Source organism: Thamnophis elegans, chromosome 1, assembly GCF_009769535.1.
Source record: "Thamnophis elegans isolate rThaEle1 chromosome 1, rThaEle1.pri, whole genome shotgun sequence".
Classification (NCBI taxonomy): domain Eukaryota; kingdom Metazoa; phylum Chordata; class Lepidosauria; order Squamata; family Colubridae; genus Thamnophis; species Thamnophis elegans.
Genome location: NC_045541.1, coordinates 172,583,976 through 172,599,747, shown reverse-complemented (window position 1 = coordinate 172,599,747; position 15,772 = coordinate 172,583,976). Strand labels below are relative to the sequence as shown.

At 46.4% G+C, this 15,772-nt stretch overlaps 1 protein-coding gene across 1 annotated transcript; it reads left to right on the top strand.

Moving 5' to 3' along the window:
* Window positions 1–3,499: 3,499 nt before the first annotated feature.
* On the top strand, window positions 3,500–13,818 carry TMEM221 (transmembrane protein 221). The gene is made up of 3 exons (XM_032214339.1): window positions 3,500–3,786; window positions 8,740–8,825; window positions 13,322–13,818. The coding sequence occupies exons 1-3, from the start codon at window positions 3,500–3,502 to the stop codon at window positions 13,816–13,818; spliced, it is 870 nt and encodes a 289-aa protein (XP_032070230.1).
* Window positions 13,819–15,772: the final 1,954 nt, after the last annotated feature.

Genomic DNA, 15,772 nt, shown 5'->3' with positions numbered 1-15,772 from the left:
CAAGCCTGTGTTGTGGTTTATTCACAGGCCGGGGTGTGTGTGTATGTCAGAACAAGAGAATATACCTTGTACTCAATTCATTGCATAACCAACTGACCAAGGAGAAATTCAACTAGAAATAAGAAGGAACTGTCTGACAGTGAGAATAATCAACCAATGGAACAGCTCACCTTGGGAAGGTGTGGGAGCTTCATCACTTGAGACTTTCAAGAAGAGATTGGACTGCCATTTGTCAGAAATGGTGTAGGGTCTCCTGCTTGTGCAGGGGTTTGGACTAGATGACCTATAAGATCCCTTCCAACTCTCTTAATCTGTTATCTGTTAGACCTGAATAGGATTGAGGTCTTCAGCTGCCCCTTTGCTTCTGAAAGCGCTGGGTTTCCTGTTCTCTAGGTCAGTAGTATCTATATTTATCCATTTTTCTTTCCGCTTTTCTGCTCGAAGTTTGATAAAGAAAGCAAAAAAAAAAGGACAATGTATTTTTGTCTGTTTTGTTGCATAGAAATGAGGGATGGGCACATCGGGAGAAACATGAAAATAACTCGATTTAAGTGTGTGTCATAAAATTGGAAGAGAAAGGCAGAAAAATGAAGGGTGTGGCTTTGTGTACAAAGAAGCCACTAGTAAAGTGAAGTTCATTGGGGGGGGGGGCGTTGTTGGGTCATAAAGAAGAATAAATAAGATTCAAACTGAAGCCTTGAAAGGAAGAATGAGTTTGTCGAGACCGAGAAAATTGCGGTTAGGTGAACTTGCTGAGTTCCTCAGAAGAAGAGAGGTGAGAAGAACAACAGGAAACGTATGGAAGTATGGAGAGAAAGATTGGCAGAGAGTAAATTGCGGTGGTGTAAACTTGATTTAGTTAGATTTATCATTTTCCTGATTTGCTATTGCTGTGTTTTGCCATAACTATGAACACTTCCAAGAGTGAAATGAATAAAACACTAGCCAAAAAAAGAGGTTGGTGTGTGCGTGTGTGTGTGTGCGCGCAAGCAGTATTATCAACAGGTCCTTTGAAGTAGTTTGTGACAATATTTCTTATCCTCAACAACTTTAAGATGTATGGACATCCCTGGGGAATTCTGGGAGTTGAAGTCCATGCATCAAGAAGATTATAATTCAATATAAATTTGTGTATTAGTATTAGAATTATATAAGTTAATTAAGCATAACAAATATGATTATTGGTTTCCTATCTGTAGTAAAAGGAGGGGAGTGATATCAAGAATATGGAGATTGGCATAAGAAAATAATATACTGAAATGTTGAATAATTAAGGAAAGATTATAATTCAATAAAATATGTGCATTACTCCTAAAAGTCTATAAGATTGTTAATTGGGTTAAAATATGAAGAGTGTTTTTAGTTGTACTAAAATGTAGCCCTGATTCCACACTGTTCACACAATAATATGTTTGTAGAAAAGGAAAACAACTTTATAAAAAAAAAGAAGTTGTGGAACCACAATATATGATAATTTTTTGCATGTCACTGGGGTTTTCTTCTGATTTCCAGCAAAAATTGCCCATTGGGGAAAATGTGTTTTGCTAAAAGACCGCCATGTTTCCTTAATGACCACTGCAAGAGATTGTAAAACCAGACAAGATCACTTGGTGATCTGTTTAACAACCGCTACCGTTTTAATGCTTGTTATTCCAGATTAAATTACCGTCGCAAGTAAAGTAGTAAAAAATCACTGTTCCAAGAAGAAGACTACCTGTACAAGCAGTCCTTGATTTACAACAGTTCATTTAGTGACTGTTCAAACTTACATCAGCTCTGGGAAAAGTGACATGGCCATTTTTTAACCGTTTCAGCGTCCCCATGGTCACATGATCAAAATTCAGATGCTTGGCAACTGACTCATATTTACGACAGTTGCAGTGTTCGGGGCTCATGTGATCCCCTTTTGCGACCTTCTGATAAGCAAAGTCAAGGGAGAGGCCAGATTCACTTAGCAACCATATGACTTAACTCAACAACTGCAGTGATTCACTTAACAACAGTGGCAAGAAAGGTCGTGAAATGGGGCAACTCTCTCTTAACAAATGTCTCACTTAGCCACTGATATTGTGTGCTCAACTGAGGTCGTATGTTGAGGAACTGCCCGTATATGAGCCGTGGTGGCACACTGGTTAGAATGAAGTATTGCAGGCTAACTCTGCCCACAGCCAGAAGTTCGATCCTCACCAGGCTCAAGGTTGACTCAGCCTTCCATCCTTCCGAGGTTGGTAAAATGAGAACCCAGATTGTTGAGGGAAATATTCTGACCCTGTAAACCGCTTAGAGAGGGCTGTAAAGTATTATGAAGTGGTATATAACTCTAAGTGCTATTGCTATAAGCCCCAATTAGAAGCTTCCTTACACTCAGTGGTGGATTAAGGCTCACTGGTGCTCTAAGCACTGACAAATCTTGGTGCCTCTTCTTTGTACATACAGTACAAATCTTCATTTTTTTCTTTTTATTTCTGAACTTTGCTCCCTTTGGGCCTGGTGCCCTAAGCATGTGCTTAGTTTGCTTAATGGTTAATACACACTGCTAGCATTAAAGGGCTAGAAGAATAAATCCATCTTTTCCTGGCATCAAAAACTTAGTAACATGCTTTACATGCAAAGGGACAGGCATGGTGGCTCAGTGGCTAAGACGCTGAGCTTGTCAATCAGTTTGGCGGTTCGAATCTCTAGCGCCGCATAGCGGCTCCAGTTACTTGTCCCAGCTTCTGCTAACCTAGCAGTTTGAAAGCATGTAAAACATGCAAGTAGAAAAATAGGAACCACCTTTGGTGGGAAGGTAATTGTGCCTTTGGTGTTTAGTCATGCCAGCCACTTGACCACGGAGACGTCTTTGGACAGCGCTGGCTCTTTTGCTTTGAAATGGAGAGGAGCACCGCCCCCTAGAGTCAGGAACGACTAGCACATATGTGCGAGGAGAACCTTTACCTTTACCTTATATTACATGCCGAAGCGCACTAGCTCTTAGGCTACCGTCCCTGTTCTACGGTCTCCATTTATTTGTACCCATTTCCTTCGTTCATGTCCATGTTTATATTTACATCTGTTGTACATGTTTGACAAACTAAATAATGTAAAAAAAAAAAAAGAGCTGAGTGGAGCTTTATTGGGAACCACAGCTCCAAAAGGCTGAACGCATCTCGGGGGGGGGGGGCTCGGCGCGACTCAAGCCACGGTGTGGTTGGTTTTCAGCGCTGCCTTTGAGCGCACAGCGACGGAGTTTGGCCAAACCGGGTTTTTATTGCGGCGGAGGATGAAGCCCACGATAGGATCCAAGGCTCCATTGGGTCGCCGGTCCGAGGACCGGGCGCTCAGCGGCGACAAAGACCCCCGCAGCAACCCCCTCCCCCCCGCGCAGCCGCTCACTTCGGCCGCGCCCTCTCCAAAAGCGCCGCCTCGACGCAACTTTGGAGAGGGGAAAAAAAGTTTTAGGCGGACTTTTTCGCCGCGGTCGCTTCGTTCCCTCTCGGCCCGGACCCGTCCCGGCCTCATGCTCTCCCAATACGGGCACCGCGCCTTGGGCGCGCTGATGCTCTTGGGCACCGCCTCGGGCTTGGTGGCCGTGCTGGCCTCGATGCTGCTCTTCCAGATCCAAGGGGGCGCCGGCGGCAACCGCGACCTGAGCTCGTGGCTCCGCGCGCTCCTGCGCCCGATCGCCGCCGGCCTGGCCTCGCTCGGCTTGGTGCTCAGCCTGAGCTGCCTGCTCCTCAGCCTCCTGCACGGCTACTGCGGCGCCGAGCGATGCGCGGCCTCGGGGGGCGCGCTGGGCAGCGAGAGGTGCGTATGCGATGGCGGGCGGGGGCGGTAAGCCTCGGAGCGGCGTCCCTGCTCTCTTCTCCCAGGGAGCCCCGAAGCGACGGAAGGCGATCGGGGGTCGCGAAGGCTTTTCTCGAGAACTGGGTTTGAAGGGGGGGGGGGGAGGCATGTAACATGGGTTCATTTCTTCTGCTAAGCCAAGGTGTATATTGACCTCTGCTTTGCTGAGGGGTAGTATACCTTTGGATAGTCTTATAAAATAACAGAATTGGAAGGCACTTTGGAGGTCTTCTAGCCTAACCCCCTGCCTAGGCAGGAAACCCTACACCACTTCAGACAAAGGGTTATCCAACATCTTCTTTAAAACTTCCAGTGTTGGAGCATTCACAACTTCTGGAGGCAAGTCGTTCCAATGATTAATTGTTCTGTCAGGAAATTTCTCTTCCGTTCTAAGTTGCTTCTCTCCTTGATTAGTTTCCACCCATTGCTTCTTTTTCTACCCTCAGGTGCTTTGGAGAATAGTTTGACTCCCTCTTTTTTGTGGCAACCCCTGAGATATTGGAAGACTGCTATCACCCCTAGTCCTCCTTTTCATTAAACTAGACATACCAGTTCCTGCAACCGTTCTTCATATGTTTTAGTCTCCAATCCCCTAATCATCTTTGTTGCTCTTCTCTGCACTCTTTCTAGAGTCTCCTCTTGACACCCTATATGCTGTCAATCAAGATATACTAACGACCTTTGAATTTTATTTAATCCGATCTAAACCAATGATTGGGAGTCACCCCGAGTTGGTTATAAGATGAGTGGATATATATATATATATATATATATATATATATATATATATATATATATATATATATATATATATATATATATATATATATATATATATATATATATTACATAAATACAGGAAAAAGATAAAAGTATGCAAGGGTGAAATCAAGATTTTGGAGCATTAGTCTGATAGTAGAGAATATATCCCTAGCGCTGAGTCATGGAGTGAGCTTCCGTGACTTGTCCCAGCTTCTGCCAACCTAGGAGTTCAAAAGCATGTAAAAATGCAAGTAGAAAAATAGGTAACCTTTGTGTAATTGCATTCTGTGCGTCTTCGGCATTTAGTCATGCCGACCACATGACCACGGTCTTTGGGCAGCGCTGGCTCTTCGGTTTTGAAATGGAGATGAAAACCGCCCCCTAGAGTCAGAAACGACTAGCACATGTGTGGAAGGGAAACTTTCACCTTTGCGAGAATATATCTAATTTATAATTGGGCTGTGGGTTGACTTCAGTGGTGGGTTTCAAAAATTGTTTGAACCTACTCTGTGGGTGTGGCCTCCTTTGTGGGAGTGGCTTGCTGCCCATGTGACCAGATGGGAGTGGCTTGCCGCCCATGTGACCGGATATGAAGATGCCGACGACACTTGTCAGAACCACCTTAAATTACCTCACACACAGCCCTGGCATGCATCAGAATATGATGTAAACTTGTTTTTTAAAAGGCATCTTTGGTTTGCGTTAAAACAACTTCAACACACGCAATGTTCTGATTGCACCACAAATGCAATAGTCATCCTTACCTTTCACAGAGGCCCTGAGTTTTATAAATATGAGCATGATAGTGTAGAATAATCATATCCGAGGACCAGTGGTGGGTTTCAAAAAATTTTGGAACCTCTTCTGTAGGTGTGGCCTGCTTTCCGGGTCCACTGGTGGAACCTCTTCTAACCGGTTCGGTAGATTTGACGAACCGGTTCTACCGAATAGGTGCGAACTGGTAGGAACCAACCACTTGGTCATTTTCTTGCAGATGTTTCTTTATCTGCCTAGAAAATACTGATTTCTCAATCTTGATAGCTTTAAGATGACTCCAATTCCCAGAGTATTCTGCAATGAACAAGCTGGTTGGGGAATTCTGGGAATTGAAGTCCACACAATCTTAAAATGGCTGAAGTTGAGAAACACCACAGTAGAAAATCGATCCAAAGGTGAATCGAATTAAACAGATATCTTAATTCTGTTGCCTTTTGGGCTTGACATAATTTAAAGTCTTTCTTTTGGCTTTGATTTTGATTGAGCTAAGCCACATAAAGGCTGGGTTCACATCATACACTGAAGGAGGGTTAAAAAAAAACAGAGTGTTTGTTTTTATATTAAAACCTGTACCTAAACAAAGGAACCTGAGTAAGGCTTACTATAATAGTCTGATTCACACAACATGTTGAACTACAATCCATGTTTGGCTAATCTAACATGTGCAAACCCATGAAGGCTCTAGGATGCTTGTAGTTAATATTTAGATACTTCCAAGGTCGACAAAATTTATTAAAACTGCAACAGAATCATAGGAAAATAATGTTTGCATAAGTTTCCCCATTCTAGAGTTTTGCTCCAGGCTCACATCAGTTTTGAGGCATTGATCACGTTCTTGTGCAAAATGGCAAAATGTAATACACACCAACCACATCCATGTGCCAGCCTTTATAAAGTGAAATTCCATTTTAATGAGCAATTTTGGAATCCAGCCTACTGGCATTCACTGTATTCATTATGCTTTCATCTCAGCTCCTCCATTTTTCCTAAGTTGCTGTGGTGATTCTGAATTAAAACTTCAAATGTTCTTTCTGGATTCCACCTCCCATCTCATCTCCCTTCCCTTCTCTTCTCTCTCTGTCCCATAATCCACATTCAATTCTTTTCCTTTCCCTCTCCCTCTTTCTCTTTTTCCCTCTTCCCTTCCTCTCTTTCCTCTCCCTCTCCTTCCTTATCATTTTCCCTTCCCCCTTTCCCTCCCTCTTCTTCCTTCTCATCTCCCTTTCCCTCTTCCCTTCCTCCTTTTCCTTTCACTCTCCCTCCTTCTTTTCCCTTTTCTTTCCCTGTTCCCTTCCTGTTTTTCCTTTCCTTTTACTCTCCCTCCTTTTTCCTGTTCTCTTCCTCCTTTTCTTTTCACTCCCTCCTTCTTTTCCCTTTTCTTTCCCTTTTCCCTCCCTCCTTTCTTTTCCTTTCACTCTCCTTCTTTTCCCTTTTCTTTCCCTCTTCCCTTCCTCCTTTTCCTTTCCTTTCACTCTCCCTCCTTCTTTTCCCTTTCCTTTCCCTCTTCCCTTCCTCCTTTTCATTTTTCCATTCCTCTTTCCTTTCCCTCTTCTCTTCCTCCTTTCCCCCGCCCTCCTTCCCATTTTCCCTTTTCCCTTTCCTTTCCACCTTCCCTTCCTCCTTTTCCTTTCCTTTTCCCATTCCTCTTTCCTTTCCCTCTTCCCTTCCCTTCCTCCTTTCCCTCGCCCTCCTTCCCATTTTCCCTTTCCCTCCTTCTTTTTCCTTCCCCCTTCCTTCCCTCCCCCCCAAAAGACAGGCAGTGATTCCATCCCCCCACCCCCACCCTGCGCGTGCTCCATCCCCATCCCATGGACTTAGGCTCCCTGTGAAGCTGAAGTTTCAATTCTGGTAACCAACTGCCCCTTTCCCACCAATGCTCCACATTCTTGCTCCCCAGTAACTGCTTGAATTCCTGCGTGTTGAAGAGAACTGCAACAAAACTCCAACAAAACAACAGCTCTGGCCGAAGGAAGAGTTTAGAAGAGCTGTTTCATTCAAAGAAATGGGTCGGACATTAATAAAAAGCCATTTGTTTTTGAGTTTGAGCTGACAAAGGAGTTATTTCAAAGAGTTGATGGCTTGCTTCCTCAAACCTTTGGCAGCTCCAACATATTGCTTTTTGCGCTGTTCACATTTTGCTGACGGCAATCAGTACAAGGAGTCCTTGACTTATGACCATAATTGGGATCGGAACGTCTGTTGCTAAGCGGGGTGGTGGTTGAGTGAGCTTCCCCCAATTTTACAACTTTTTTTGGTGTTATGGTCATTAACCAAATCATGGTTGCTAAGTAAATCACAAGATTAAGCAAATTCTGACTCTGCTTGTCAAAAAGCCAGCTGGGGAAGTCATAAATAGTGATCACATGACCCTTGGATGCTGCAACCATCGTAAATACAGGCCAGTTGCCAAGGGCTGAAATTTTGACCATGGGTTTCCTGCTGTTAAGGGTGAAAAACAGTTGTTTGGGTGTTGTTAAGGGTGAAAAACGGTTGTAAGTCACTTTTTTCAGTACCGTTGTTAACTTAGAATGGCCCCTATTGAAAATTGGTTTGTGATTACCGGTAGGAAAATATTAGAATGTGCAGAAATGAACAGATCAACACTGACAATTAAGGAGAAAGAACAAACTGAATATTATATGATATGGGAAATTATTTTATCAATGGTTAGAGAATAAAAATGGAAGTTGGAAATAAAATGAGGGGATTAAAGAACAGCAGAAAATATGTTAAGATAGAGATATAAACAATATGATAACTGTTAGTATTATGATGACAAGGATTATGATGCTAAATATTATTATCACATTTTTATTAGAAGATATGTTAAGAGGGAAAAACAAACAGATTTTACTGTCCTGTTTTCCAAAAAATAAGACAGTCTTATTTTTTTTTGACTCCCCAAATAAGCCCTTGGCCTTATTTTTGGGGAGGTCTTATTATTTTTGAGGTGCAGGAGGCGGAGAGCGTGGGCACCTCATGGCTGCTGCTGTGTTGCAATATTTTTGGGGAGGGCTTATTATCTGGGGAGGTCTTATTTTCGGTGAAACAGGGTCTGTTCAACTGTTTAATATGCTATAATTTTAAGATTAGGGAATTAACATCAATGTGAATGATGTAAATTTTGATGGTTATTGCACAGAGATATTTGTATGCAGAGGACACACTGTTTAAGGAAAGATGGAATGTTCATCCTTAAAAAAAAAAAAACTTAAAAAAGAAAGAAGGTTGGTATGTTGAAGGCACTCTGTATTTTAGGGCAAAATGTAAGTTTATCAACATTACAGTAGGTTTGCATATGAGATGTTTGGAGCAGGGATCGGTCTACTTTGCAGACAAAAATGATCAAAAATATATACTGTTCTTATGTCACAGAGGCGACTGGTTCCTGTTGGAGAGTCGAAAAGTGAGACATGTGGCTGTTGGTGTATTTTGCTGCGCCGTTTTAGCCTACCTATCAGGTGAGTCGTTTCTCTTTTCCCTTTCTGCCTTCCTTTGCTTGTCCTTTCCTAGAAGAAATGTTCAAAAAGCGGTTTGAAACTTATGTTTGAGAAGGAAATAAAACCTCCCATCCATATGACTTCTCAGAACCATTCTTTAAAAACAAATTAGACATAAAGGAATGGTAGGAAGAGAAGTTACAAAAGCAGCCAATCTATTTTAATTTATAGTTGCCCTGTCAGCTGCAGTGTGCATGAGTGAGGGCCAGCTGACTTCAGCCTTCTTTTGCGGCCGTTTTTTGCCCTCCGGAGGCTTCCTTTCTAGGAGCCTGGGGTGGGCGAAAACAGCCTCCCCCCTGCCTCGAGGCCCTCTGGAGGCTTCAGGAGCTTCGCTTGAAGTGTCCGGAGTGCGAAAAACTGGCCCTACGGGCAAATGAGAAATTTGGAAACGGACTTCCAGTTTGGCTGTAGGGCTGTTTTTCGACAGCCCTATTGTCGAATTTAGAGTGGAATTTTTTAGAGTGTTTTATTATAAACTGCACAGAGAGTTCCGGCTATTGGGTGGTTTAATTCAAAATAAAAGAAATTGCAATAGAGCGAACAGGTAATCCTAGACATATGACCACGATTCACCCCAAAATTGATGTTGCTAAGTGAAACATTTGTTAAATGAGTCTTGTCCCATTCTACGCCCTTTCTTGCCACCACTGTTAAGTGAATCATTATTTATTTATTTATTTATTTATTATTAAAATTTATATGCCGCCCAATCCCGAAGGACTCCGGGCGGTCATGGCAGTTGTTAAATTAGTAACATGGTTGTTAAGTGGATCTGGTTTCGCCATTGACTTTGCTGACCAGAAGGTCACAAAAGCAGATCACATCACCCCTGCAACCGTTATAAATATGAACCAGTTGCCAAGCGCCCGAATTTTGATCGTGTGACCATGGCGATGCTGCAATGGTCATAAGCGTGAAAAATGGCCATGTCCCTTTTTCCATTGCAGTTGTAACTTTGTGAATGGTCACTAAATCAACCGTTGTAAGTCGAGAACCCCTGCATAGGCCAGTGATTGCTAACCTTTTTGTCGCCAAGGGACAAAAGCATGTGCATGATGCACGCCCTTAATGCAACGTGGGTGCCCCCCCCCGCAGGTCCTGTCCCACGCATGCACATGCAATCCTGTGTGCCCCCTGGCCCCCGAGCTCCCCAGCCCATGCGCACGCCCTCATGCCCCCATGCATGAACCTGCACATGTGTGGCAGAGACCCAAAAACCAGCTGACCGGCAGGAGGCGTGCTCACATGCACAGTGGAGCTGAGCGGGGCAGACAGCTCAGGTGCCTGCAGAGCGGGCTCTGAGTGCCCCCCCCCCCCGTGGCCCACAAAGCCATAGGTTCACCATCACGGGTATAGGCCAAGCCTTTTTCAGCATGCTTATGGATGGGACAATTGCGAGTCAGTGTGTTGAGGGAATCCAATTCTTAGCATCTTGTATGGAAGACACAAATTTGGTTAATACCCAATTCCTTTGTAGGCTGTTTTAAGCGTTGGTGGTGGTTAACAATTTAACAATGAAAAGAAGGACTAGGGGAGAGATGATAGCAGTCTTCCAATATCTCAGGGGTTGCCACAAAGAAGAGGGAGTCAAACTATTCTCCAAGGCACCTGAGGGTAGAACAAGAACAATGGGTGGAAACTAATCAAGGAGAGAAGCAACTTGGAACTGAGGAGAAATTTCCTGACAGTTAGAACAATTAATCAGTGGAACAGCTTGCCTCCAGAAGTTGTGAATGCCCCAACACTGGAAGTCCCGTGCCCCTCCTGGCTGGTTGCTAACAGCAGGGAGGTGACACGGGGCTGGATCCAGGCGATTGTTACCGCCTCTCTTCGGGAGGGGGTCTTTCCCTCCGCACTTAAAGCGGCGGTGGTGAGACCCCTCCTGAAGAAGCCATCTTTGGATCCAGCCGTTCTTAACAATTATCATCCAGTCTCCAACCTCCCCTTTGTGGGGAAGGTTGTTGAGAAGGTGGTGGCCTCCCAGCTCCAGCGGTCCTTGGAGGAAATTAGTTATCTCGACCCATTCCAGTCCGGCTTCAGGCCTGGTTACAGCACAGAAACTGCTTTGGTCGCATTGACCGATGACCTCTGGAGAGCCAGGGATGGAGGCTACGCCTCCATTCTGGTTCTCCTTGACCTCTCAGCAGCTTTCGATACCATCGACCATGGTATCCTTCTGCGACGACTGTGGGAGGTGGGGGTGGGAGGCACTGTTTTGCAGTGGTTCTCCTCCTACCTCTCGGACAGGTCGCAGTCGGTGTTAGTTGGAGAGCAGAGATCGACCCCAAGGCCCCTAACATATGGGGTGCCGCAGGGTTCGGTCTTATCCCCCCTACTTTTCAACATCTACATGAAACCGCTGGGCGAGATCATTTGACGGCACGGGATAAGATACCATCAATATGCGGACGATACCCAGTTGTATCTGTCCGCCCTGTGCCAACTCAATGAAGCGGTGGACGTGATGAACCGGGGCCTTGAGGCTGTTAGGGACTGGATGAGGGCTAACAAGCTTGTGCTCAACCCGGATAAGACCGAGTGGCTGTTGTGTTTCCCTCCCACTAATTTGGCAAGTGTTCCATCACTCAGGCTGGGGGGTCAAACACTACACCCCTCAGACAGGGTTCGCAACTTGGGAGTCCTCCTGGACCCACAGCTGACATTTGACCACCATTTGTCAGCTGTGACCAGGGGGGCATTTGGCCAGGTTCGCCTGGTGCACCAGTTGCGACCCTACCTGAACTGGGAGGCTCTCACAACAGTCACTCGTGCCCTTGTGACCTCTAGGCTGGAATACTGCAACGTGCTCTACATGGGGCTGCCCTTGAAGAGCATCCGGCGACTTCAGCTAGTTCAGAATGCGGCCGCGCGAGCGATAGTGGGTGCACCTCGGTTCACCCACATAACACCTATCCTCCGCGAGCTGCGCTGGCTACCTGTCGATCTCCGGGTGCGCTTCAAGGTGCTACTTACCACCCATAAAGCCCTTCATGGTAGTGGATCTGGATACTTGAGAGACCGCCTCCTGCCAATTACCTCCTCGCGACCAATTAGATCACATAGATTAGGCCTCCTCCGAGTCCCATCTGCCAGTCAGTGTCGACTGGCAACTACGCGGAGGAGAGCCTTCTCGGTAGTAGCTCCGACCCTTTGGAACGATCTCCCCGTGGAGATTCGTACCCTCACCACCCTCCAGACCTTCCGCACAGCCCTTAAAATCTGGCTATCCCGTCAGGCCTGGGGTTAAAGTTTGTAATTCACCCCCACCCGAATGGTATGAATGTTGTGTTCTATTTTAATTATGTATTGTTCTTATGTGTCACTGTTTGTATCCCCTTCCCCATGAGTTGTAAGCCGCCCTGAGTCCCCCCCAGGGAAAAGGGCGGCCTATAAATAAACTTTAAACTAAACTAAACTAAACTAAAGTCTTTAAGATGTTGGATAGCCGATTGGAAAAAGGCGGGGCTTAGCAGTGAGAAGACTATTCCTGAAATTCCTCTATTCCGAAGGAATTGGACGGTTCATCTTTGAACCCCAGCTGGAAGTTTTAAAGAAGATGTTGGATAGCCATTTGTCTGAAGTGGTATAGGGTTTCCTGCCTAGGCAGGGCGTAGGACTAGAAGACCTCCAAGGTCCCTTCCAACTCTTCTATTCTATTCTATTCTATTCTATTCTATTCTATTCTATTCTATTCTATTCTAATTTATTCTATTCTGTTCTAATCAAACTGGCTCTTGATATATTGGCCACATTCACATTTTCCCAGATGTGCCAACATGGCTTTCTTAATAAACTGGAACTTTGAGGAACCCTTTACCTCAGACTCTGATTTAATTTTGGACGCTATTTGGAACTCTGACACAGATAATACCACTCTAATGGCAGAAAGTGAAGGGTTAATGCCACTTTATAATGCCTTGGTAAGGCCACACTTGGAATACTGAATTCAGCTTTGGCCGCCACGATGTAGAAAAGATGTGGAGACTCTAGAAAGAGTGCAGAGAAGAGCAACAAAGATGATTAGGGGACTGGAGACTAAAACATATGAAGAACGGTTGCAGGAACTGGGTATGTCTAGTTTAATAGAAAGAAGGACTAGGGGAGACATGATAGCTGTGTTCCAATATCTCAGGGGTTGCCACAAAGAAGAGGGAGTCCAGCTATTCTCCAAGGCACCTGAGGGTAGAACAAGAAGCAATGGATGGAAACCAATCAAGGAGAGAAGCAACTTAGAACTGAGGAGAAATTTCCTGACAGTTAGAACAATTAATCAGTGGAACAGAAGTTGCCTCCAGAAGTTGTGAATGCCCCAACACTTTTAAGATGATGTCGGATAACCATTTGTCTGAAGTGGTACAGGATTTCCTGTCTAAGCAGGAGGTTGGTCTAGAAGACCTCCAAGGTCCCTTCCTGTTATTCTATTCTAATTTCATCTTCCCTCTCTGCTTGCCCTCCAGCCCTCTCGATCTACGTGATGATGGCATTCGAGACAGAAACAGGGATCACCTGTGCTTGTATCTTCTCCTCTGGGATTGTCGTCTTGTTCATTACGGTGATTCACGCGCTCGTCCGGGCTTCCAGGCGGAGCCCAGGGGAACTTCCGCACAATCTTTACGAGAACGACTCGGCCCAGAACGTCGAAATCCCAGCCGTCGTTCCTCCGAGCGATGGCGCAAAGGTGACCTCTTTACAGTCACGTCTGGAAACTCATCCGGAGGTTTCATACCTGTCCTACGTAGAACACCAAACCACTCCAGAGAGTAGCACCAACGTCACATCCGTGGACAGTGTTGCAGCGACCCTGGAGCAAGAGGGCGGTAGCAGCATCCCCAGGATGCACCGGACACTTTCGGCGGAGTCCGGCCTTCTGTTGAGCCACGGGGTGAGGCAGGAAATGAAGAAAATCCTGTCTCGCAAACCTGCGAGGTCAGGCAAAGATTCGACCTTGGTGTGAAATTTCAGAAAGTGAGGAGATCCTGACCACCGTTGACCTTTGCTTGGAAGGAACACTTGGAAGGAATACTTACTACCGTATTTTTTGGAGTATAAGATGCAGATTTTGAAGAGGCAAATTTTTAAAAAAGTTTTTGTACTCTGCAGGCTTCCCAAAAACAACCCATTTTTTGCGAAAATGGGCCCGTTTCCCCCCCCCCAAAAGGGGCATGAATAGCCTTTAGGAGGCTTGTAGAGTGCTCCTGGGGGGGGTGTGTGCCCCTCCCCAAACGAGCAAAAATGGGCCTGTTTTGTCAAAAAGGCATGAATAGCATTTAGGAGGCTTATAGAGTGCTCCTGGGGACTGGGGGGGGGGCAAGTTTGAGCAAAAAACGGCCCATTTTTCATTCATTTCTGCCCTCCCCAGCCCCCAGGAGCACTCTGCAAGGCTCCTAAAGGCTCTGCATGGCCATTTTTGCAAATGGGGCGGAGTTTTGGCAGGCAAAAAATGCTATATTCAGTGTATAAGACGCACCCAGATTTTCAGCCTCTTTTTTGAGGGAAAAAGGTGAGTCTTATACGTCGAAAAACAAGGTATTATACCCTATTTTTCGGGTCGGGGTATTACGGTTGTAACAGGGAGGGGCAGATACGGCGGGGACTTTAGGGCAGGCCATTATCGGGGAAGGAGGGTTCGCTACATTACAGAGATCCCTCCTTCCGGCCCTATGAGTCCCACTCCGAGACCAGATGACGCAAGTGATCAGGACCCTGGACTCAGGCTGTTGTCGCTAAATGCCAGGTCTGTGGTACATAAAGCTCCTCTTGTCCGGGACTTAATTTTAGACGAGAGGGCAGACCTGGCATGTATTACTGAAACCTGGCTGGGCCCAGAGGGAGGAGTCCCCCTTGTAGAGCTGTGCCCAGAAGGATTTCAGGTGCTGCACCAGCCGAGAGCCCAGGGAAGGGGTGGGGGTGTGGCCGTCGTTATCCGGGAGTCGTTAGTTCCTCGTAGGGTCCCTGCTCCGGAGCTTGTCGGGTGTGAGTCTCTGTTGATAAAGTTGGACCTCAAGGGTCAAGTGGGTTTGCTGTTAACGTACCTGCCTCCCAACAGCGTTGCAGCAGCCCTCCCCTCGCTCCTCGAGTCGGTAGCCGAGCTGGCAATTGAGTTCCCTAGGTTGATGGTCCTGGGGGACTTTAATTTGCCGTCGCTCGGCGAAAACTCTGATGGGGCGCAGGAGTTCATGGCTTCCATGACAGCCATGGGCTTGACCCAAGTAATTCGGGGCCCAACCCATTCGGCGGGTCACATGCTCGACCTCGTATTCCTCTCGGAGCAGTGGATTTATGACCTTGGTCTGAGGGGTAACGACATCATACCCCTGTCGTGGTCAGACCACTGCCTACTGAGGCTCGACTTCCGGAGGCCAAACCCCCACTGTAGGGAGGAGGAACCGACCAGGTGGTTCCGCCCCAGGCGACTTATGGAACCGTTAAGGTTCCAGACGGAGCTTGGGGTTATTCCTGATACTTTCGCCCACAGTCCGGTAGAGACTCTGGTTGCTGCTTGGCACTCGGCAGCATCGGAGGCCCTCGACCGGATTGCGCCACTACGGCCCCTCCGAGGCGGCGGATCCCGGAGACCTCCTTGGTTCACCGAGGAACTCCGGGAGATGAAGCGCCGGAGGAGATGCCTAGAGCACCGATGGAGGTCCGATAAGTCCGAATCAAACCGAGCAATGGTAACCACCTGCACCAAGGAATACACCAGGGCACTTAGGGCAGCGAAAAGATCTCACATAGCCACCTTGGTTGCGTCCGCTGAGTCCCGCCCAGCCGCCCTGTTTAGGATAACCCGCTCCCTATTAAATAAAAGGGAAGCGGGGGAACCCTTGCAGGGCAGAGCTGAGGATTATGCCCAATTCTTAGCGGACAAAATTGCTCGGTTTCGGTCGGACTTGGACTCCATCCCCGCA